At 42.6% G+C, this 24,808-nt stretch overlaps 2 protein-coding genes across 2 annotated transcripts in view; both read right to left on the reverse strand.

The window, feature by feature from the left end:
* The window catches only part of LOC112264240 (zinc finger protein GLI1-like), a 162,266-nt gene that overhangs the window by 131,814 nt on the left and 5,644 nt on the right, over positions 1-24,808 (reverse strand). The window lies entirely within an intron of this gene.
* On the reverse strand, positions 15,547-17,533 carry LOC121840617 (protein TsetseEP-like). The gene is made up of 2 exons (XM_042304955.1): positions 17,523-17,533; positions 15,547-16,471 (listed from the first exon to the last, which is right to left on the reverse strand). The coding sequence occupies exons 1-2, from the start codon at positions 17,531-17,533 to the stop codon at positions 15,547-15,549; spliced, it is 936 nt and encodes a 311-aa protein (XP_042160889.1).

The following is a 24,808-nucleotide window of genomic DNA, read 5'->3' on the forward strand; positions in this document are numbered from 1 at the left end:
GTTCCACTGTAATAGTGAAGGTGTAAACTTGGCAGTAGAAAATCTTAACAGTATATTTGACCTCTCAGCTTCCCTATCAAATCTAAAAATCTCAAATAGAAAACCGAAGAAAATTAACAATAATGACAAATGGTTTGATGAAGAATGCAAAAATCTAAGAAAGAAATTGAGAAACCTGTCCAACCAAAAACATAGAGACCCGGAAAACCTGAGTCTACGCCTTCACTATGGTGAATCACTAAAACAATACAGAAATACACTACGGAAAAAGAAGGAACAGCATGTCAGAAATCAGCTCAATGCAATTGAAGAATCCATAGACTCTAACCACTTCTGGGAAAATTGGAAAACACTAAACAAACAACAACACGAAGAATTATCTATCCAAAATGGAGATGTATGGGTAAACCACTTCTCCAATCTCTTTGGCTCTATAACAAAGAATAAAGAGCAAAAACATATACATGATCAAATACAGATCTTAGAATCAACTATTAAAGACTACCAGAACCCACTGGATTCTCCAATTACCTTGAACGAGTTACAGGACAAAATAAAAACCCTCCAACCCAAAAAGGCCTGTGGTGTTGATGGTATCCTCAATGAAATGATCAAATATACAGACAACAAATTCCAATTGGCTATACTAAAACTCTTTAACATCATACTTAGCTCTGGCATCTTCCCCAATATTTGGAACCAAGGACTGATCACCCCAATCCACAAAAGTGGAGACAAATTTGACCCCAATAACTACCGTGGAATATGTGTCAACAGTAACCTTGGGAAAATCCTCTGCATTATTATTAACAGCAGACTCGTACATTTCCTCAATGAAAACAATGTACTGAGCAAATGTCAAATTGGCTTTTTACCAAATTACCGTACAACAGACCATGTATTCACCCTGCACACCCTAATTGACAATCAAACAAACCAAAACAAAGGCAAAGTCTTCTCATGCTTTGTTGATTTCAAAAAAGCCTTCGACTCAATCTGGCATGAGGGTCTGCTATACAAACTGATGGAAAGTGGTGTTGGGGGTAAAACATACGACATTATAAAATCCATGTACACAAACAACAAGTGTGCGGTTAAAATTGGCAAAAACACACACATTTCTTCACACAGGGTCGTGGGGTTAGACAGGGATGCAGCTTAAGCCCCACCCTCTTCAACATATATATCAACGAATTGGCGAGGGCACTAGAAAAGTCTGCAGCACCTGGCCTCCCCTGCTAGAATCCGAAGTCAAATGTCTGCTGTTTGCTGATGATCTGGTGCTTCTGTCACCAACCAAGGAGGGCCTACAGCAGCACCTAGATCTTATGCACAGATTCTGTCAGACCTGGGCCCTGACAGTAAATCTCAGTAAGACCAAAATAATGGTGTTCCAAAAAGGTCCAGTCACCAGGACCACAAATACAAATTCCATCTAGACACTGTTGCCCTAGAGCACACAAAAAACTATACATACCTTGGCCTAAACATCAGCACCACAGGTAACTTCCACAAAGCTGTGAACGATCTGAGAGACAAGGCAAGAAGGGCATTCTATGCCATCAAAAGAAACATAAATTTCAACATACCAATTAGGATCTGGCTAAAAATACTTGAATCAGTCATAGAGCCCATTGCCCTTTATGGTTGTGAGGTCTGGGGTCCGCTCACCAACCAAGACTTCACAAAATGGGACAAACACCAAATTGAGACTCTGCACGCAGAATTCTGCAAAAATATCCTCCGTGTACAACGTAGAACACCAAATAATGCATGCAGAGCAGAATTAGGCCGATACCCACTAATTATCAAAATCCAGAAAAGAGCTGTTAAATTCTACAACCACCTAAAAGGAAGCGATTCACAAACCTTCCATAACAAAGCCATCACCTACAGAGAGATGAACCTGGAGAAGAGTCCCCTAAGCAAGCTGGTCCTGGGGCTCTGTTCACAAACACAAACACACACTACAGAGCCCCAGGACAGCAGCACAATTAGACCCAACCAAATCATGAGAAAACAAAAAGATAACTACTTAACACATTGGAAAGAATTAACAAAAAAACAGAGCAAACTAGAATGCTATTTGGCCCTACACAGAGAGTACACAGCGGCAGAATACCTGACCACTGTGACTGACCCAAAATTAAGGAAAGCCTTGACTATGTACAGACTCAGTGAGCATAGCCTTGCTATTGAGAAAGGCCGCCGTAGGCAGACATGGCTCTCAAGAGAAGACAGGCTATGTGCTCACTGCCCACAAAATGAGGTGGAAACTGAGCTGCACTTCCTAACCTCCTGCCCAATGTATGACCATATTAGAGAGACATATTTCCCTCAGATTACACAGATCCACAAAGAATTTGAAAACAAATCCAATTTTGAAAAACTCCCATATCTACTGGGTGAAATTCCACAGTGTGCCATCACAGCAGCAAGATTTGTGACCTGTTGCCACGAGAAAAGGGCAACCAGTGAAGAACAAACACCATTGTAAATACAACCCATATTTATGCTTATTTATTTTATCTTGTGTCCTTTAGCCATTTGTACATTGTTAGAACACTGTATATATATAATATGACATTTGTAATGTCTTTACTGTTTTGAAACTTCTGTATGTGTAATGTTTACTGTTAATTTTTGTTGTTTTTCACTTTATATATTCACTTTGTATGTTGTCTACCTCACTTGCTTTGGCAATGTTAACACATGTTTCCCATGCCAATAAAGCCCTTGAATTGAATTGAATTGAGAGAGACGAGAGAGAGAGAGACAGAGAGAGAGAGAGAGAGAGAGAGAGACGAGCGAGGGAGACGAGAGAGAGAGACGAGAGAGAGAGAGAGAGACGAGAGAGAGAGACGAGAGAGAGAGAGAGAGAGAGAGAGAGAGAGAGAGAGACGAGAGAGAGAGAGAGACACAAGAGAGAGAGAGAGAGAGAGAGAGAGAGAGAGAGAGAGAGAGAGAGAGAGAGAGAGAGAGAGAGAGAGAGAGAGAGAGAGAGAGAGAGAGAGAGAGACACAAGAGAGAGACGAGAGAGAGAGAGAGAGAGAGAGAGAGAGAGAGAGAGAGAGAGAGAGAGAGACGAGAGAGACGAGAGAGAGAGAGAGACGAGAGAGAGACACAAGAGAGAGACAGAGACGAGAGAGAGAGAGAGACGAGAGAGAGACACAAGAGAGAGACGAGAGAGAGAGAGAGAGACGAGAGAGAGAGAGAGACGAGAGAGAGAGAGAGAGAGAGAGGGAGAGAGAGAGAAAGAGAGAGAGTTTTTCATACTGGCACAAAATACGTAAGACGGAATATTTGATCTGATCTGATCCAAGGCCTTGACTGCAGACTGGAGAACCTCTATCGTTTCACTCAGTACACTTTACACAGCGAGGTAGAAATCTGCCAAATCATGTTGGATACACTACTTTAAGTTGTGGAAAAGTACAGTTATTCTGTAAACATGTCGCTTGGCGTTTGGAGAGCACATTTCTAAAGGATACATGTGCATACAAACGCACGCACGTACACACACACACATACACACTCTTCCTCATTTCTTTTTTTGCATGAGAACACACTCCAGACTTGAACAACATTAACAAAAACAAGCTGAAAACTCATAGAATAAAAAATGTCAACCAAACAAAAAAAAACAATTTCAAAGACAAAGTAGTAGTAAAAAAAAACAAGCTCCATGAAGGAGTAGAATGAAACAGAGGGAGAAAGAGAGAGAGGTGAGAGAGACCGAGAGAGGACAGAGGAAGAAGGAGACAGGACAGGGAGAGGCGTTCTGCCAGTCAAACCAGGACGGTTGGTTGATTGTAAATGTGTTCCAGCTGGAAAGCTGAAGCTGTAGAGCGAGCAGTCTAGAGTCAGTCTAGATTCAGTCGGCAACTTTCCCTTCCCTCTCTCTCTCTCTCCCCCTCTCTCTCTCTTTCTCGTGTCTCTCTCTCTCTCTCTCCCTCCCTCTCTCTCACTTTCTCTCCTCCTCTCTCTCTTTTTCTCTCTTCCCCTGCTCCAGCCACTCCCTCTCTCTATCTCTATCTCTCCCCCTCTCTCTCGCTCTCTCTCTCTCACTCACTCCCTCTCTCTCACTTTTTCTCCTTTCTCTCTCACTCTCTCTCTCTCTCTCTCTCACACACTTTCTCTCCTCCTCTCTCTCTCACACACACTTTCTCTCCTCCTCTCTCTCTCACACACACTTTCTCTCCTCCTCTATCTCTCTCTCTCACACTTTCACTTTCTTTCTCTCTTCCCCTGCTCCAGACTCTCTCTCTCTTCCCCTGCTCCAGCCTCTCCCTCTCTCTCTCTCTATGTCTCAGCCCCGCTGCTGCCTGCAGCCCACCCAAGAAGCAGCCCATGGGACATACATTTGAGAGCTTTACTTACTGCAGATTTAAAACAATCTACATCTCTAGCTGCCTCCTTCCCTGACTCTCTAGCTCCCTCCTTCCCTGACTCTCTCTGCTGTTTCTATCTCTCCATCTCTCCCAAGTTCTCTCTTTCTCTAAACCTCCCTCTCCTACTTTCTCTCCTTCTCTTTCTCCTTTTCACACTCTCTAAGATGAACTCTATTTCACCCTCTCTCTCTCTCTCTATTTTCTTTTTTTTCATTTCCAGAAAGAGAATCCGCGCGATAATGAAACACAGAGAGAATCCAGGTGGTAATGCTGTTTCATTACCACTGGGATTCTCTCTCTGTTTCTGAGCGATAATGAAACATAGAGAGAATCCCAGCAGTAATGAAATAGAGAGAGAATCCCAGCGGAAATTAAATAGAGAGAGAATCCCAGTGGTAATGAAATAGAGAGAGAATCCCAGTGGTAATGAAATAGAGAGAGAATCCCAGCGGAAATGAAATAGAGAGAGAATCCCAGCGGAAATGAAATAGAGAGAGAATCCCAGCGGTAATGAAATAGAGAGAGAATCCCAGTGGTAATGAAATAGAGAGAGAATCCCAGCGGAAATGAAATAGAGAGAGAATCCCAGCGGAAATGAAATAGAGAGAGAATCCCAGCGGTAATGAAATAGAGCGAGAATCCCAGAGGTAATGAAACAGAGAGAATCCCAGTGGTAATGAAACAGAAAGAGAATCCCAGAGGTAATGAAACAGAAAGAGAATCCCAGCGGTAATGAAACAGAGAGAGAATCCCAGAGGTAATGAAACAGAAAGAGAATCCCAGCAGTAATGAAACAGAGAGAGAATCCCAGTGGTAATGAAACAGAGAGAATCCCAGTGGTAATGAAACAGAGAGAATCCCAGTGGTAATAAAACAGAAAGAGAATCCCAGAGGTAATGAAACAGAGAGAATCCCAGTGGTAATGAAACAGAGAGAATCCCAGTGGTAATAAAACAGAAAGAAACAGAAAAAGAGAATCCCAGTGGTAATAAAAACAGAAAGAGAATCCCAGAGGTAATGAAACAGAAAGAGAATCCCAGTGGTAATGAAACAGAGAGAATCCCAGTGGTAATGAAACAGAGAGAATCCCAGTGGTAATAAAACAGAAAGAGAATCCCAGAGGTAATGAAACAGAGAGAATCCCAGAGGTAATGAAACAGAGAGAATCCCAGTGGTAATAAAACAGAAAGAGAATCCCAGTGGTCATGAAACAGAGAGAATCCCAGTGGTAATAAAACAGAAAGAGAATCCCAGAGGTAATGAAACAGAGAGAATCCCAGAGGTAATGAAACAGAGAGAATCCCAGAGGTAATGAAACAGAGAGAATCCCAGAGGTAATGAAACAGAGAGAATCCCAGAGGTAATGAAACAGAGAGAATCCCAGAGGTAATGAAACAGAGAGAATCCCAGAGGTAATGAAACAGAGAGAATCCCAGAGGTAATGAAACAGAGAGAGAATCCCAGAGGTAATAAAACAGAGAGAGAATCCCAGAGGTAATGAAACAGAGAGAATCCCAGAGGTAATGAAACAGAGAGAATCCCAGAGGTAATGAAACAGAGAGAATCCCAGTGGTAATGAAACAGAAAGAGAATCCCAGTGGTAATAAAACAGAGAGAGAATCCCAGAGGTAATGAAACAGAAAGAGAATCCCAGTGGTAATAAAACAGAGAGAGAATCCCAGTGGTAATGAAACAGAAAGAGAATCCCAGAGGTAATGAAACAGAGAGAGAATCCCAGAGGTAATGAAACAGAAAGAGAATCCCAGTGGTAATGAAACAGAGAGAGAATCCCAGAGGTAATGAAACAGAGAGAATCCCAGTGGTAATGAAACAGAGAGAATCCCAGAGGTAATGAAACAGAAAGAGAATCCCAGTGGTAATGAAACAGAAAGAGAATCCCAGAGGTAATGAAACAGAAAGAGAATCCCAGAGGTAATGAAACAGAGAGAATCCCAGTGGTAATGAAACAGAAAGAGAATCCCAGTGGTAATGAAACAGAAAGAGAATCCCAGAGGTAATGAAACAGAAAGAGAATGAAACCCAGTGGTAATGAAACAGAAAGAGAATCCCAGAGGTAATGAAACAGAAAGAGAATCCCAGAGAAAGAGAATCCCAGTGGTAATGAAACAGAGAGAGAATCCCAGAGGTAATGAAACAGAAAGAGAATCCCAGAGGTAATGAAACAGAGAGAATCCCAGTGGTAATGAAACAGAAAGAGAATCCCAGTGGTAATAAAACAGAAAGATAATCCCAGAGGTAATGAAACAGAAAGAGAATCCCAGTGGTAATGAAACAGAAAGAGAATCCCAGTGGTAATGAAACAGAAAGAGAATCCCAGTGGTAATGAAACAGAAAGAGAATCCCAGAGGTAATGAAACAGAAAGAGAATCCCAGTGGTAATGAAACAGAAAGAGAATCACAGTGGTAATGAAACAGAAAGAGAATCCCAGAGGTAATGAAACAGAGAGAATCCCAGCAGTAATGAAACAGAGAGAATCCCAGTGGTAATGAAACAGAAAGAGATTCCCAGTGGTAATAAAACAGAAAGAGAATCCCAGCAGTAATGAAACAGAAAGAACATTTACTGGTTTCATTTACTGGTTTCATTTACTGGTTTCATTTACTGGTTTCATTTACTGGTTTCATTTACTGGTTTCATTTACTGGTTTCATTTAATGGTTAAATTTGCTGGTTTCATTTACTGGTTTCATATACAGGTTTAATGTACTGGTTTCATTTACATGTTTAATGAACTGATTTCATTCACTGATTTCATTTACTGGTTTCATTTACAGGTTTCATATACAAGTTTAATGTACTGGTTTCATTTACATGTTTCATGTACTGGTTTCATTTACTGGTTTCATTCACTGATTTCATTTACTGGTTTCATTTACAGGTTTCATTTACAGGTTTCATTTACTGGTTTCATTTACTGGTTTCATTTACTGGTTTCATTCACTGGTTTCATTCACTGGTTGAATTTACAGGTGTCCTTTACAGGTTTCATTTACAGATTTGTATTTGTGTTTGCGGAAAAGACTACACAACAAAACAAAAACCTAAAACAAAAACCTAAAACAAAAACCTAAAACAAAACACTGAGGTAGCTTGAAAGAAAAAGCTATTCTGTTTAGTCAAGTTATGTGTCCGTTTATTTGTCCTGTTCTCCTTGTTTTACATATGATTTCGATCATCACTAAAATATAATATAACTTGCACGCAGACCTTGCTTCGTCTACTGTTAAACGTTTAGTTCTCAAAATCAAACAGATGATTTTTTTTTTAAACATTTTGTATTTAAAATATCTTCAGAAACAGCAGGTTTAGAGGGTGAGTCTTCTGTCACATCAAAGCAGGATGTAGGATTAAAAGTTTTAAATATAGTTAAGAGCTCTAGATCTGACTAAGGAGTAAATCGTAAGAATCTTGAGAACATGGCTACAAACGGAGTTCTCATATAGTCAGTTCTCTAAAGTAATTTCTAGTTCACTCTACCCAACAGCAGAACCGGCGCCAGGATTAAGTGACTAAGTGGGCATAGAAATCGTTTTTTTGGGGGGGGGAGGTTCTTGCATTGAAATTATGTTGAAATCTGCTTATATCACAATATACCACAATAAACATAACGTTCAAATGCCGAGACTCCGGGATCATTAAGTGCTTTTGAATTGACAGACAGTCTCTGATGAGCTGTATCTAGTTTGTAGCCTATAATGAAAATAGGCTACAAGATAGACCGGGTGATACCCCAAATGTAGCCTACAGCCTACTGCAGTGAGATACAGCCTACAGCCTACTACAGTGAGATACAGTCTACAGTCTACTACAGTGAGATGCAGTCTACAGTCTACTACAGTGAGATGCAGTCTACAGTCTACTGCAGTGAGATACAGCCTACAGCCTACTACAGTGAGATGCAGTCTACAGCCTACTACAGTGAGATGCAGCCTACAGTCTACTGCAGTGAGATACAGCCTACAGCCTACTACAGTGAGATGCAGTCTACAGCAGTGAGATACAGCCTACAGTCTACTGCAGTGAGATACAGCCTACAGTCTACTGCAGTGAGATGCAGTCTATGGCCTACTACAGTGAGATGCAGTCTACGGCCTACTGCAGTGAGATGCAGTCTACGGCCTACTGCAGTGAGATGCAGCCTACAGTCTACAGCCTACTACAGTGAGATGCAGTCTATGGCCTACTGCAGTGAGATGCAGCCTACAGCCTACTACAGTGAGATGCAGCCTACAGTCTACAACAGTGAGATGCAGTCTACAGCCTACAGCAGTCAGATGCAGCCTACAGTCTACTACAGTGAGATGCAGCCTACAGCAGTCAGATGCAGCCTACAGTCTACAACAGTGAGATGCAGTCTACAGCCTACAGCAGTCAGATGCAGCCTACAGTCTACTACAGTGAGATGCAGCCTACAGCAGTCAGATGCAGCCTACAGTCTACTACAGTGAGATGCAGCCTACAGTCTACTACAGTGAGATGCAGCCTACAGTCTACTACAGTGAGATGCAGCCTACAGCAGTCAGATGCAGCCTACAGTCTACTGCAGTGAGATGCAGCCTACAGCCTACTACAGTGAGATGCAGCCTACAGTCTACAACAGTGAGATGCAGTCTACAGCCTACAGCAGTCAGATGCAGCCTACAGTCTACTACAGTGAGATGCAGCCTACAGCAGTCAGATGCAGCCTACAGCCTGTGGCCTGTGGTATGTTATCCCACTCTTCTTCAATAGCTGTGTGAAGTTGCTGAATATTGGTGGGAACTGGAACACGCTGTCGCACACGTTAATCCAGAGCATCCCAAACATGCTCAATGGGTGACATGTCTAGTGAGTGTGCAAACCCACAGTTTCATCAGCTGTCCGGGAGGTTGGTCTTAGACGATGCTGCAGGTGAAGAACCCGGATGTGGTGGCCCTGGGTTGGCGTGGTTACACACGGTCTGAGGTTGTAAGACCGTTGGACATACTGGCAAAACGATGTTGGAGGTTGCTAATGGTAGAGAAATTAACATAACATTCTCTGGCAACAGTTCTGGTGGACATTCCTGCAGTCAGCATGCCAATTGCACACTCACTCAAAACTTGAGACACATGTGGCATAGTGTGGTTTAGAGTAGCCTTTTATTGTCCCCATCACTAGGTGCACCTGTGTAATGATAATGCTTTTTAATCAGGTTCTTGATGTGCAACAGGTGGATGGATTACCTTAGCAAAGGAGAAATGCTCACTAAAAGGGATGCAAACTAATTTGTGCAAAAACATTTGAGAGAAATAAGCTTTTTGTGCATATGGAACATTTCTGGGATATTTTACTTCAGCTCATGAAACATGGGACCAACACTTTACATGTTGCATTCATATTTTTGTTCAGTGTAGTTTGAATCACACTATATGACAATAAACATAAAAGTTCAAATGAGTAATCAATCATTCTATTCACCTCAAAATCTTCTTGTAAAATCCCCCTCAAATACCAGTGGGATTAGTTGAGCTTTCCTCAGGTGTAGCTTGGTTCTTCTGCGCTGACTGAACACGTTTCTCAGAAAGGAAAATGAGTCCTCGCATGTACAGTGCATTCGGAAACATATTCAGACCCCTTCCATTTTAACACATTTTTGTTACTTTACTTTACTTTACAGCCTTACTCTAAAATAGATTAAATTGTTTTATTTCCTCATCAATCTACACACAATAACCCTCAATGACATCACAATACCCCATTATGACATCACAATAACCCTCAATGACAAAGCAAAAACAAGTTTTTAGAAATCTTTAGAAATAAATTCTAAATAAAAAACTGAAATATCACATTTCCATAAGTATTCAGACCCTTTACTCAGTACTTTGTTGAAGCACCTTTGGCAGCGATTGCAGCCAAAGTCTTCTTGGTATAAAGCTATAAGCTTGGCACACATGCATTTGGGGAGATTCCCCCATTCTTCCTTGTAGATCCTCTCAAGCGCTTTCAATTTGGATGGGGAGCGCCGCAGGGCCACTCGAAGACATTCAGAGACTTGTCCCGAAGCGACTCCTGAGTTGTCTTGGCTGTGTGCTTAGGGTCATTGTTCTGTTGGAAGGTGAACCTGCGCCCCAGTATGAGGTCATGAGTGCTCTGGAGCAGGTTTTCATCAAGGATCTCTCTGTACTTTGTTCCATTCATCTTTCCCTCGATCCTGTCTAGTCTCCCAGTCCCTGCCGCTGAAAAACATCCCCACAGCATGATGCTGCCACCACCATGCTTCACCATAGGGAGGGTGCCAGGTTTCCTCCAGACATGACGCTTGGCATTCAGGCTAAAGAGTTCAATCTTGGTTTCATCAGACCAGAGAATCTTGTTTCTCAAGGTCTGAGTACTTTAGGTTCCTTTTGGCAAACTCCAAGCGGGCTGTCATGTGCCTTTTACTGAGGAGTGGCTTCCGTCTGGCCACTGTACCATAAAGGCCTGATTTGTGGAGTGCTGCAGAGATGGTTGTCCTTGTGGAAGTTTCTCCCATCTAGACAGAGGAAATCTGGAGCTCTGTCAGAGTGAACACAGGTTGCTTGGAAACCTTCCTAACCAAAGGCCCTTCTCCCCAGATTGCTCAGTTTGGCCGGGCGGACAGTTCTAGGTAGAGTCTTGGTAGTTCCAAACTTTTTCCATTTAACAATGATGAAGGCCACTGTTCCAATCAATTGAATTTACCACAGGTGGACTCCAATCAAGTTGTGGAAACATCTCAAGGATGATCAATGGAAACATGATGAACCTGAGCTCAACTGAGTCTCATAGCAAATGGTCTGAATACTTGTGTAAATAAGATATTTCAGTAGTTTTTTAGACATTTGCTAAAATGTCTAAAAACCTGTTTGCGCTTTGCCATTATGGGGTATTGTGTGTATATTGATGGGGGGGGGGGACAATTTCATTCATTTTTTAGCAAGGCTGTAACGTAACAAAATGTGGAAAAAGTACTTTCCGAATGCACTGTACATGCGATTTCTTGCCAGCTGCCCACCATTAGCAAGTGTTGACACCTCAGTACCCATACCCAAACTTGTTTTTCTTCCCACAATGCAGTGCATTTCAAATGCTCTTCGCTTGATGCGTAAGTAGCCAATCCTTTGGTACTATCAATAGCATGCTTCCTGTTAGAATACCCAGCCTTCCGCATCTGCAGTAACCGAGTGTTCCAGCCACTCTCTTCCTATGAACCAGTTGCTATTAAATTAACGAGTTTTGGAAAGAAAACCTGCGGCTAGAGTAGGATTCTAGGCTAACCTGGGCTGGCTCCTCCTGGTTCCAAGATCGTCAGGAACAGTCGGAGGTGGAGGGGACCGTGGTACCATTATCCTGGTGCTGCTTGTGGAAGAGGTGGTAGGCTCTGCACACGGAGCTAGCTGGAGCTCGGCAGCATCACCACTGCTGGGCTCGGCAGCATCACCACTGCTGGGCTCGGCAGTATCACCACTGCTGGGCATGGCAGTATCACCACTGCTGGGCTCGGCAGCGGCCTCAGTGGTTTGATGCTGCTGCTCATCACTGTCCTTCAGCTTTGTTCCGGTACTTTGGCGAAGCCAATTTTTAGATATCCATGGTGGCAGTGACTAAATAGACTAAGGCTAATAACACTAATCTTTTTTTACAGCTAGCTAAGAAGATAACTTGGTAAATGGTAATGGTAAAAGTTGACCCCGCCCTTATAAATCCAAATCAAAAATGACAGGTGGAAGCTGATCACGTTATTTACTTCGCCTACCATTTGATGAGAAGCCTCCCCCCCCCCTGCTTTATATGGAAACCAAAAGTAGTCATACCTAACCGCCCAAGTGGTTTATCCTAGTCCCCCTACACACACCGCAGTGCACTCTGTTCCTTGTGCTGACAGCGCAGTGGGATACACAGTTTTAACTAAGGGCACTAAGCCCCCTTTTGGCCCCTCGTGGAGCCGCTCTACAGTCAGTTGTAGTAAGCAGTAGGAATCTTGTGGACATTACTTCATACTGACGGCTCTCCACAGTGACCTCTAACCCACAGCGGATTGATGTCCCCATCTACTGGCACTTAGTCGCGTGCCTGTACAATACCTTACTTCCGACACTGCTAACGATGGACTGGTTGTCTGAACAGACCAAAACTCAATTTATGACTTGTTTGGGGTGACTGTGCTCGTGGCATTTTAGTTGTCACGTGTGTGTGTGTGTGTGTGTGTGTGTGTGTGTGTGTGTGTGTGTGTGTGTGTGTGTATGTGTGTGTGTGTGTCCTTTTGCTTACGACATTACTCTGTAAACACCTCGTAACATATCTAGTCATGTGTGTCACTTCGAACATTACTCTATAAACACTTTGTAAATGATCTATGATTACTTTATGATAACCTGTGTGCTGATTTGGTCTGATTTAAGTGGACTTTGTCTCAAACAGCTACTCGTTTTGTACCCAACAACATATTAAAAAGGTACTATTTTTACTATTGTTCACTGAAAAAGTGAATCAATATGAACTACAGTAGTACTAAAAGGATATGCATATGAAAGTGAGACAAAGCCACACACCGGGGCGGCAGGGTAGCCTAGTGGTTAGAGCATTGGACTAGTAACCGAAAGGTTGCAAGTTCAAATCCCCGAGCTGACAAGGTACAAAATCTGTCGTTCTGACCCTGAACAGGCAGTTAACCCACTGTTCCTAGGCTGTCGTTCTGCCCCTGAACAGGCAGTTAACCCACTGTTCCTAGGCTGTCGTTCTGCCCCTGAACAGGCAGTTAACCCACTGTTCCTAGGCTATCGTTCTGCCCCTGAACAGGCAGTTAACCCACTGTTCCTAGGCTGTCGTTCTGCCGCTGAACAGGCAGTTAACCCACTGTTCCTAGGCTGTCGTTCTGCCCCTGAACAGGCAGTTAACCCACTGTTCCTAGGCTGTCGTTCTGCCCCTGAACAGGCAGTTAACCCACTGTTCCTAGGCTGTCGTTCTGCCCCTGAACAGGCAGTTAACCCACTGTTCCTAGGCTGTCGTTCTGCCCCTGAACAGGCAGTTAACCCACTGTTCCTAGGATGTCATTCTGCCCCTGAACAGGCAGTTAACCCACTGTTCCTAGGCTGTCGTTCTGCCCCTGAACAGGCAGTTAACCCACTGTTCCTAGGCCGTTGTTCTGCCCCTGAACAGGCAGTTTACCCACTGTTCCTAGGATGTCATTCTGCCCCTGAAGAAGGCAGTTAACCCACTGTTCCTAGACCAGTTAACCCACTGTTCCTAGACCAGTTAACCCACTGTTCCTAGACCAGTTAACCCACTGTTCCTAGGCTGTCATTGTAAATAAGAATGTGTTCTTAACTGACTTGCCTAGTTAAATAAAGGTTAAACATTTTTTTTTTTTTTTAATGGTTCTATATAGTGTACCAAATCAGTTATTTTTTTTAATGGTTCTATATAGTGTACCAAATCAGTTATTTTTTTTAATGGTTCTATATAGTGTACCAAATCAGTTATTTTTTTTAATGGTTCTATATAGTGTACCAAATCAGTTATTTTTTTTAATGGTTCTATATAGTGTACCAAATCAGTTATTTTTTTTAATGGTTCTATATAGTGTACCAAATCAGTTATTTTTTTGGCTTGTTACCATAGCGGATCCTTTTTGGTGCTATATAGAGCCTATATTTTCAAAGTTCTATAAAGAACCATGCTCATAAAGTTCTAAATGTAACCTGTATGGTGCTATAAAGAACGCTTTCCTAAGGTTCTTTATAGAACCCTTTCCTAAGGTTCTTTATAGAACCCTTTCCTAAGGTTCTATAAAGAACCCTTTCCTAAGGTTCTATAAAGAACCCTTTCCTAAGGTTATATAAAGAATCCTTTCCTAAGATTATATAAAGAACCCTTTCCTAAGGTTCTATAAAGAACCCTTTCCTAAGGTTATATAAAGAATCCTTTCCTAAGATTATATAAAGAACCATTTCCTAAGATTATATAAAGAACCCTTTCCTAAGGTTCTATAAAGAACCCTTTCCTAAGGTTCTATAAAGAACCCTTTCCTAAGATTATATAAAGAACCCTTTCCTAAGGTTCTATAAAGAACCCTTTCCTAAGATTATATAAAGAACCCTTTCCTAAGGTTCTATAAAGAACCCTTTCCTAAGGTTCTATAAAGAACCCTTTCCTAAGGTTCTATAAAGAACCCTTTCCTAAGATTATATAAAGAACCATTTCCTAAGGTTCTATAAAGAATGATTTCCTAAGGTTCTATAAATAACCCTTTCCTAAGGTTATATAAAGAACCCTTTCCTAAGATTATATAAAGAACCCTTTCCTAAGGTTCTATAAAGAACCCTTTCCTAAGGTTCTATAAAGAACCCTTTCCTAAGGTTCTATAAAGAACCCTTTCCTAAGGTTCTATAAAGAACCCTTTCCTAAGGTTCTATAAAGAACCCTTTCCTAAGGTTCTATAAAGAACCCTTTCCTAAGATTCTATAAAGAACCCTTTCCTAAGGTTCTATAAAGAACCCTTTCCTAAGATTCTATAAAGAACCCTTTCCTAAGGTTCTATAAAGAACCCTTTCCTAAGGTTCTATAAAGAACTTCTTCCTTTCCTGGAAGGTTCTATAAAGAACCTTTTCCTAAGATTATATAAAGAACCATTTCCTAAGGTTCTATAAAGAATGATTTCCTAGTCAGGTTCTATAAAGAACCCTTTCCTAAGGTTATATAAAGAACCCTTTCCTAAGATTATATAAAGAACCCTTTCCTAAGGTTCTATAAAGAACCCTTTCCTAAGGTTATATAAAGAACCCTTTCTGGAACTGGGTTCTGAGGACAGACACTTCTTCCTGTATAAAGAACCCTTTCCTAGTCAGGTTCTATAAAGAACCCTTTCCTAGTCAGGTTGTGGAACTTCTATAAAGAACTTCCTTTCCTGGTGAAGGTTCTATAAAGAACCTTAGTCAGGTTGTGGAACTGGGTCTGATGAGGACAGACACTTCTTCCTGTAGTCAGGTTGTGGAACTGGGTCTGGTGAGGGACTCTTCTTCCTGTATATACACAGCACAAACACTTCTTCCTGTAGTCAGGTTGTGGAACTGGGTCTGGTGAGGACAGAAAAGGTTCTGGTGAGGACAGACACTTCTTCCTGTAGTCAGGTTTACTGGTGAGGACAGAATAGTCAGGTTGTGAAGTCTGGTGAGGACAGACTCTTCTTCCTGTAGTCAGGTTGTGGGTCTGGTGAGGACAGACACTTCTTCCTGTAGTCAGGTTGTGGAACTGGGTCTGGTGAGGACAGACACTTCTTCCTGTAGTCAGGTTGTGGAACTGGGTCTGGTGAGGACAGACTCTTCTTCCTGTAGTCAGGTTGTGGGTCTGGTGAGGACAGACACTTCTTCCTGTAGTCAGGATGTGGGACTGGGTCTGGTGAGGACAGACACTTCTTCCTGTAGTCAGGTTGTGGAACTGGGTCTGGTGAGGACAGACACTTCTTCCTGTAGTCAGGATGTGGAACTGGGTCTGGTGAGGACAGACACTTCTTCCTGTAGTCAGGATGTGGAACTGGGTCTGGTGAGGACAGACTCTTCTTCCTGTAGTCAGGATGTGGAACTGGGTCTGGTGAGGACAGACACTTCTTCCTGTAGTCAGGATGTGGGACTGGGTCTGGTGAGGACAGACACTTCTTCCTGTAGTCAGGTTGTGGAACTGGGTCTGGTGAGGACAGACACTTCTTCCTGTAGTCAGGTTGTGGGTCTGGTGAGGACAGACTCTTCTTCCTGTAGTCAGGTTGTGGGACTGGTGAGGACAGACACTTCTTCCTGTAGTCAGGATGTGGAACTGGGTCTGGTGAGGACAGACACTTCTTCCTGTAGTCAGGATGTGGAACTGGGTCTGGTGAGGACAGACACTTCTTCCTGTAGTCAGGATGTGGGTCTGGGTCTGGTGAGGACAAACACTTCTTCCTGTAGTCAGGATGTGGAACTGGGTCTGGTGAGGACAGACACTTCTTCCTGTAGTCAGGATGTGGGACTGGGTCTGGTGAGGACAGACACTTCTTCCTGTAGTCAGGATGTGGAACTGGGTCTGGTGAGGACAGACACTTCTTCCTGTATTTAGGGTGTGGAACTGGGTTTGCTGAGGACAACTCCCTCCCTGCTCTGGCTCTGGATCCTTATCTCTCTGCTGTGACACGCAACGTGGTAACCGCCAGCCGAGGAGTGTGTGTGTGTGTGTGTGTGTGTGTGTGTGTGTGTGTGTGTGTGTGTGTGTGTGTGTGTTCATGAGGCTCCTTCCAATTCCACTGCATGGAAGTCGGAAATAATTGTTCCAACAATAAAATGTAATAGCTTATCACATAAAAGCTGTGGAAATGAAGTGGACTGTGTATTAATTAACTTCTTGCCTTCTCTACTGAAAGTTAAAATGGAGTGTGTGTTTACTTGAAGTAGGTGAAGATGAAGAGAAGAAGAGGACAGAACCCTCAGAACTTCAGAGTGTTCTAATGACGGAACCCAAACGCACAGTGGCCATGGCAACCAGAGGAAATAATAAACAGCGCCAGCTCTTCTCTTTCAGTCTTCAGAGAGTAGGACGACACCGTGTGAGTCATCATTCCATGAGAGAACACACACAGACACACACTTGCATGCACACACACACACACACACACACACATGCACAAACAAACACGCTCCAAGAGTTGAGGTATAATGTTTACGTCTGCCTGTCGATGTGAATGACGTACTGACTAATGAAAACAGCATTTAAAACACAGACCTCTTGAGAGATGAGGGGGATGAGGACTTACGGTTAACCTACAAATATTAATCCAATTCAACCATTTAGATTTGCTTGTTTACCTCACTTGAATGTAAAAAAAAAAAACATAATAATATGTACACATTAAATGAGATCTGAAGACAATAAACCCAGAGGTAGTAGCTAGGCAAGTGATCTCCTTCTCTCCTCTCTTCTTCATCACACACAGATAGTGTTTCACTTTGCTTTTATCCGGTCTAGTCTATCACCCCCATACATCCACTAACTATAACATGTAGCCTGTAGACCCTGTTCAGTACCAAGACCTAAGATAACACAACAGGAAATGAGCACAGATCACTGTGGCATACGACTCCAGCAGTGTGTGTGTGTCCTCACCTGTTTCCCATTACCACCCGCTTTATTTTAATATCTACCACATGAGACGTCAGCAGCCTGACTCCCTCTCTCTCCCTCCCTCCGTCTCCCGGTTCGCCACCATCATTTGAAGGCCTAGTGGATCAGAGAGAGAAGAGGTGGATCCTTCTGTTACTGTCAGCAGCTCTCCTCTCTCACTCCTTCTCCCTTTTTACCACGCTCTCTCTCCTTACCCTCCTTCTCCATCCCCCATCTCTCTCCATCTCTCTCCATCCCATCTCTCTCTCTCCCTCTCCCACTCTTCCCTCTTTACCACGCTCTCTCTCCTTACCCTCCCTCTCCATCCCCATCTCTCTCCATCCCCCTCTCTCTCTCTCTCTCTCTCTCTCTCTCTCTCACTCCTCCCTGTTCAACACACTCTCTCCTTACCCTCCCTCTCCCTCCCTCCATCTCTCTCCATCCCCCCTCTCTCTCTGTCTCTCTCTCTCTCTCCCACTCCTTCTCCCTATTTACCTCTCTCTCTCCCTCCATCTCTCTCCACCCCCCTCTCTCAATTCTTCTCCCTCCATCTCTCTCATCCCCATCTCTTTCTCTAGCTCCCTCCATCTCTCTCCATCCCCGCTCTCTCTCTCTCTCTCTCTCTCCCTCCCTCCATCTCTCTCCACCCTCTCTCTCTCTCCACCCTCTATCTCTCAACTGAACTACTACACCACACCTGTGCATGCCAAACATCCATACCCAAACATACCCACATACACAGACAACACCCCCCAGGGTGTGAACACACATGTCCCAAAGACACACACACTTCGGGCTTCCTCTGCTCTGAACTACAAGGAAATCATTATGTTAGAGAGAGGAACTACTTATTGGCATCTATACACATTATTCTAAAAAAAATATTATTGATATAACAGTACATGCTAAGTGAGACACAATCATTTGGCATTGAGTAACATTTGTTGTATTCTTAACTCCCTGGTTAAATTAAGATTAAATAAAATAAAATCATTTTTGGGATGATGTAAATGCATATTCTTTAGTTTATAAAAAAATGCAATTTCATTTTTCAAGACATTTAACTGCACCATTCACCCAGCAGTGAAAACAGATACAGTGCCTTGCGAAAGTATTCGGCCCCTTTGAACTTTGCGACCTTTTGCCACATTTCAGGCTTCAAACATAAAGATATAAAACTGTACTTTTTTGTGAAGAATCAACAACAAGTGGGACACAATCATGAAGTGGAACGACATTTATTGGATATTTCAAACTTTTTTAACTAATCAAAAACTGAAAAATTGGGCGTGCAAAATTATTCAGCCCCCTTAAGTTAATACTTTGTAGCGCCACCTTTTGCTGCGATTACAGCTGTAAGTCGCTTGGGGTATGTCTCTATCAGTTTTGCACATCGAGAGACTGAAATTTTTTCCCATTCCTCCTTGCAAAACAGCTCGAGCTCAGTGAGGTTGGATGGAGAGCATTTGTGAACAGCAGTTTTCTGTTCTTTCCACAGATTCTCGATTGGATTCAGGTCTGGACTTTGACTGGGCTATTCTAACACCTGGATATGTTTATTTTTTGAACCATTCTATTGTAGATTTTGCTTTATGTTTTGGATCATTGTCTTGTTGGAAGACAAATCTCCGTCCCAGTCTCAGGTCTTTTGCAGACTCCATCAGGTTTTCTTCCAGAATGGTCCTGTATTTGGCTCCATCCATCTTCCCATCAATTTTAACCATCTTCCCTGTCCCTGCTGAAGAAAAGCAGGCCCAAACCATGATGCTGCCACCACCATGTTTGACAGTAGGGATGGTGTGTTCAGGGTCATGAGCTGTGTTGCTTTTATGCCAAACATAACGTTTTGCGTTGTTGCCAAAAAGTTCAATTTTGGTTTCATCTGACCAGAGCACCTTCTTCCACATGTTTGGTGTGTCTCTCAGGTGGCTTGTGGCAAACTTTAAACAACACTTTTTATGGATATCTTTAAGAAATGGCTTTCTTCTTGCCACTCTTCCATAAAGGCCAAATTTGTGCAATATACGACTGATTGTTGTCCTATGGACAGAGTCTCCCACCTCAGCTGTAGATCTCTGCAGTTCATCCAGAGTGATCATGGGCCTCTTGGCTGCATCTCTGATCAGTCTTCTCCTTGTATGAGCTGAAAGTTTAGAGGGACGGCCAGGTCTTGGTAGATTTGCAGTGGTCTGATACTCCTTCCATTTCAATATTATTGCTTGCACAGTGCTCCTTGGGATGTTTAAAGCATGGGAAATCTTTTTGTATCCAAATCCGGCTTTAAACTTCTTCACAACAGTATCTCGGACCTGCCTGGTGTGTTCCTTGTTCTTCATGATGCTCTCTGCGCTTTTAACGGACCTCTGAGACTATCACAGTGCAGGTGCATTTATACGGAGACTTGATTACACACAGGTGGATTGTATTTATCATCATTAGTCATTTAGGTCAACATTGGATCATTCAGAGATCCTCACTGAACTTCTGGAGAGAGTTTGCTGCACTGAAAGTAAAGGGGCTGAATAATTTTGCACGCCCAATTTTTCAGTTTTTGATTTGTTAAAAAAGTTTGAAATATCCAATAAATGTCGTTCCACTTCATGATTGTGTCCCACTTGTTGTTGATTCTTCACAAAAAATACAGTTTTATATCTTTATGTTTGAAGCCTGAAATGTGGCAAAAGGTCGCAAAGTTCAAGGGGGCCGAATACTTTCGCAAGGCACTGTATATCCCATGAATATGACATTCCCATTCTGTATGACCCATTCTGTGTGACCCATTCTGTGTGACCCATTCTGTGTGACCCATTCTGTGTGACCCATTCTGTGTGTCCCATTCTGTGTGACCCATTCTGTGTGTCCCATTCTGTGTGTCCCATTCTGTGTGACCCATTCTGTGTGACCCATTCTGTGTGTCCCATTCTGTATGACCCATTCTGTGTGTCCTATTCTGTGTGACCCATTCTGTGTGACCCATTCTGTGAATGCCATTGAACCTTTTAAAATGCCTAATGCCGTTGTCCTCTAGCGTTAACCAACTACTTAGTAAAGTCAAGCTCCCCCCCACCCCCACTCGTATCCTCCTTGAACTAGATAATAAACAAAAGTGAAATAAACAATAAAAATGAACAGTAAACATTACACTCACAGAAGTTCCAAAAGAATAAAGACATTTCAAATGTCATATTATTTCTACAGTCTTGTAACAATGTTTAAATAGATAAAGAACAAAAGGGTAAATAAATAAACATAAATATGGGTTGTATTTACAATGGTGTTTGTTCTTCACTGGTTGACCTTTTCTTGTGGCAACAGGTCACAAATCTTGATGCTGTGATGGCAGATAGATTTGGGAGTTTATCGAAATTGAGTTTGTTTTCAAATTCTTTGTGGGTTTGTGTAATCTGAGGGAAATATGTATCTCTAATATGATAGTGGGTAGTGCAGCTCAGTTTCCACCTCATTTTTTGGGCAGTGAGCACATAGCCTGTCTGCCCTTGAGAGCCAGGTCTGCATATGGCGGCCTTTCCTCAATAGCAAGGCTATGCTCACTGAGTCTGTATATAGTAAAAGCTTTCCTTAAGTTTGGGTCAGTCACAGTGGTCAGGTATTCTGTCATAAAAACAATATGGGGATGAGGTAGGTAGATTGGGTGGGCTATTTACAGATGGGCTATGTACAGCTGCAGCGATCGGTTAGCTGCTCAGATATGTTGATGTTGTACAGGATATTTTGGCAGAATTCTGCGTGCAGTCTCAATTTGGTGTTTTCCCCATTTTGTGAAGTCTTGGTTGGTGAGCAGACCCCAGACCTCACAACCATAAAGGGCAATGGGTTCTATGACTGATTCAAGTATTTTTAGCCAAATCCTAATTGTTATGTTGAATTTTATGTTCCTTTTGATGGCATAGAATGCCCTTCTTGCCTTGTCTCTCAGATCGTTCACAGCTTTGTGGAAGTTACCTGTGGCGCTGATGTTTAGGCCGAGGTATGTGTCGTTTTTTTGTGTGCTCTAGCAATTCGGGAAAGGAAAGGGGGATACTTCGGCACTTGTACAACTGAATGCCTTCAACGGAAATTTGTCTTCTGCATTTAACCCTGAATCAGAGAGGTGCGAGGGTCTGCCATCCTTGTCTTCAGCGCCCAGGGAACAGTGGGTTAACTGCCTTGCTCAAGGACAGAAGGACAGATTTTGATCTTGTCAGCTCAGGGATTCAATCCAGCAACCTTTCGGTTACTAGCCCAATGCTCTAACCACTAGGTCCTGGCACATATTGCACTTTTACTTTCTTCTCCAACACTTTGGTTTTGCATTATTTAAACCAAATTAAACATGTTTCATTATTTATTTGAGGCTAAATTTATTTTTATTGATGTATTATATTAAGTTAAAATAAGTGTTCATTCAGTATTGTTGTAATTGTCATTATTACAAATACATTTTAAAAATCGGCCGATTAATCTGTATCGACTTTTTTGTCCTCCAATAATCGGTATCGGCGTTGAAAAATCATAATCGGTTGACCTCTAGATGTGACCTATTTTGTTGGTTATGTTGTTGTAGTTGTGTCTAGGGGGGCATATGGGGGAGGGAATGCTGTCACCTCCAGGTAGGTGTTTGTCCCACTGTGTGCTGAGGGTGTCAGGTTCTTGTCCAGTTCTGGAATTTAGGTCACCACAGACTAGTACATGTCCCTGGGCCTGGAAATGATTGTCTCCCCCTCCAGGATGGAGAAGCTGTCTTCATTAACCTCTACGGATCGGTGTCGGGCCCCCCCATGGGAAGGTTGAGCTAACGTAGGCTAATGTGATTAGCATGAGGTTGTAAGTAATTTTTTTAAATTCCAGGGCATAGACATATCTGAAATTCTTGTTAATCTTACTGCATTGTCCAATTTACAGTAGCTACTACAGTGAAAGAATACCATGCTATTGTTTGAGAAGAGTGCACAATTATGAACTTAAACATGTATTAATACACCAATTAGGCACATTTGGGCAGTCTTGATACAAGATTTTGAACAGATATGCAATGGTTCATTAGGTATTGCCCTAAGGTAGCCTATTTCTGGTCTCAGGTTCAGGAATGGCTGAAAATGCATAGCATTGATCTAAAATTGACCCTAGAAATAGAACTGTTGGGAGATCTGGAGAGACCGGGTCAGTCAATTACTAATACTCTTAGTAAAAGTATTTATCTTCAACTCGCAATCTGTGGATTCTATTCCATTATATAGATTGAAATTGTACGTTAAACATCACAGTTGAAAGATATGTGTTGCGTAGAAACCCGAAGTGGGTGGCCAGCAGAGATAGATGGGATGGGCTGAGGGAAGCTGAGGGTTGGGATGTGGAATTGGAGACAAGTGGGAGTGGAGAGATAGAATGATGGTCAACGATAAAAGTACATTTTTTTAAATTTATTTAAGGCGAAATAAAACTTAATATAAACTACATTTGAATGACACTAAGTGGCAGTGTTTTTACAACTAATGAGGGTTTGCCTGAGGCTGATGCCATGCAGGTGTTTCTACACATGCATATACACACACTCTCATTCAAATAAACACATACAAGAACACACACATACATGTAGTAGTGCCAGACATGCACACAAACATATACAGTTGGCACCGCTGTTATGATTTTAGTTGTCCTTGATGTCCTTTGTTTTTATACTTTTTATTTATTTTGCATTGTTGTTGTTTACTGTTTTCTCTGTCTTGTCCTTTTCTCTCTTTAGTTCATTCTCTTGGTTGTTGGTGCATTGGGTGGTTCTTGGAGGTGGGTCTCGAATGGTTGAGGGACAGCTATTGGGGAACTGTGAGGTGATCTTGAAGGGTTCGCGTTCACGTTTTTTGGCCTGGTGGTAGATCTGTCAATGTGCCCTTGAGCAGGGCATTGACCCTGGATGCTTCTGTGTGTCTCTCTGAATGGGAGTCTGTTGGATGACTGGTATGATGTAGTTATTGAGTATATTGTATGTTTCAAATATTCATTAAATAAATATTTAAAAATATATATTTTAAGAATATGCATATCCTAGCTTCAGGTCCTGAGCTACAAGAAGTTCCATTTGTGTATGTCATTTTAGGCGAAAATTGAAAAAAAAAAGTCTGATCCTTAGTAAGGGGAGTCTAGTGGGGGGGATATAGGTAGCACACAGGATATAGGTAGCACACAGGATATAGGTAGCACACAGGAGGACATTTTTTTCAGTTGAGATCATTTCATTTTGAATTTCTAGACAAATCATTTTTTTTTTTAAATCCTGTTTTGATTAATTTAATAGAGTGAGTTAGGTCTGCTCTATACGAAATTAGCATAGTCCCTGAGTCTCTTCAACTGTTTCACATCTGGTTGTTTGGTAGAATGGAAAAGCAGCTCTCTGTAACCTAGAGGGCAAGCCGTGGGTCCATCTCCTCTATACCAGGTTTCTTGTAGGAAGACACTGTCTGTTTTTCCGATTTCTTTGATGAAGTCCAAGTTCCTGCTCTTTAGGCTAAAGGCAGATGACCTCAGGCCTTTGGATATTCTTTTCCATCCCTCCCCCTCCCCCACTCCTTCCCTTCCTCCTCCACCTGAGGCAGACTAACGACACAAGCCTCTGTTCAATGAGATCAGATCAAGCCATTCAATGAGGTAGAAAGAGAGAGAGAGAGAGAGCGAGACAGAGAACAAGACAGAGAGAGAAACAGACTGACTGAACAACAGTGAAAAGATGTATGAACAGCAACACCACCACAGTGCAAAAAGTCTGACAGTCTTAATGTCAAAACCCCCACAAAAGACAATAAATTAACAGAATAAAATCAAATAAAACTTTATTCCCTTATGTTTCCTCTTATCCTCACATACATGGGAGCTAAACAGATGAAGGGAGAAAGGGAAGGTTTAATGGGATAAAGAAAGTGAGAGGGGTCCATCTCATTGTGAGTGTCTGCATGCACAGATGTTTATCCCCTGGTGCTTCTGCTGTAGCCAGTCCCAGTCCCAATCCCAGTCCCTCTCTGCACCACACACTGCTCCCTGTAGCTGCCCAGTGCTACAGCCAGTCCCAGTCCCAGTCCCTCTCTGCACCACACACTGCTCCTTGTAGCTGCCCAGTGCTACAGCCAGTCCCAGTCCCTCTCTGCACCACACACTGCTCCCTGTAGCTGCCCAGTGCTGCAGACAGTCCCAGTCCCAGTCCCTCTCTGCACCACACACTGCTCCCTGTAGCTGCCCAGTGCTGCAGCCAGTCCCAGTCCCAGTCCCTCTCTGCACCACACACTGCTCCTTGTAGCTGC

This window comes from Oncorhynchus tshawytscha, linkage group LG02 (assembly GCF_018296145.1).
Source record: "Oncorhynchus tshawytscha isolate Ot180627B linkage group LG02, Otsh_v2.0, whole genome shotgun sequence".
NCBI lineage: Eukaryota > Metazoa > Chordata > Actinopteri > Salmoniformes > Salmonidae > Oncorhynchus > Oncorhynchus tshawytscha.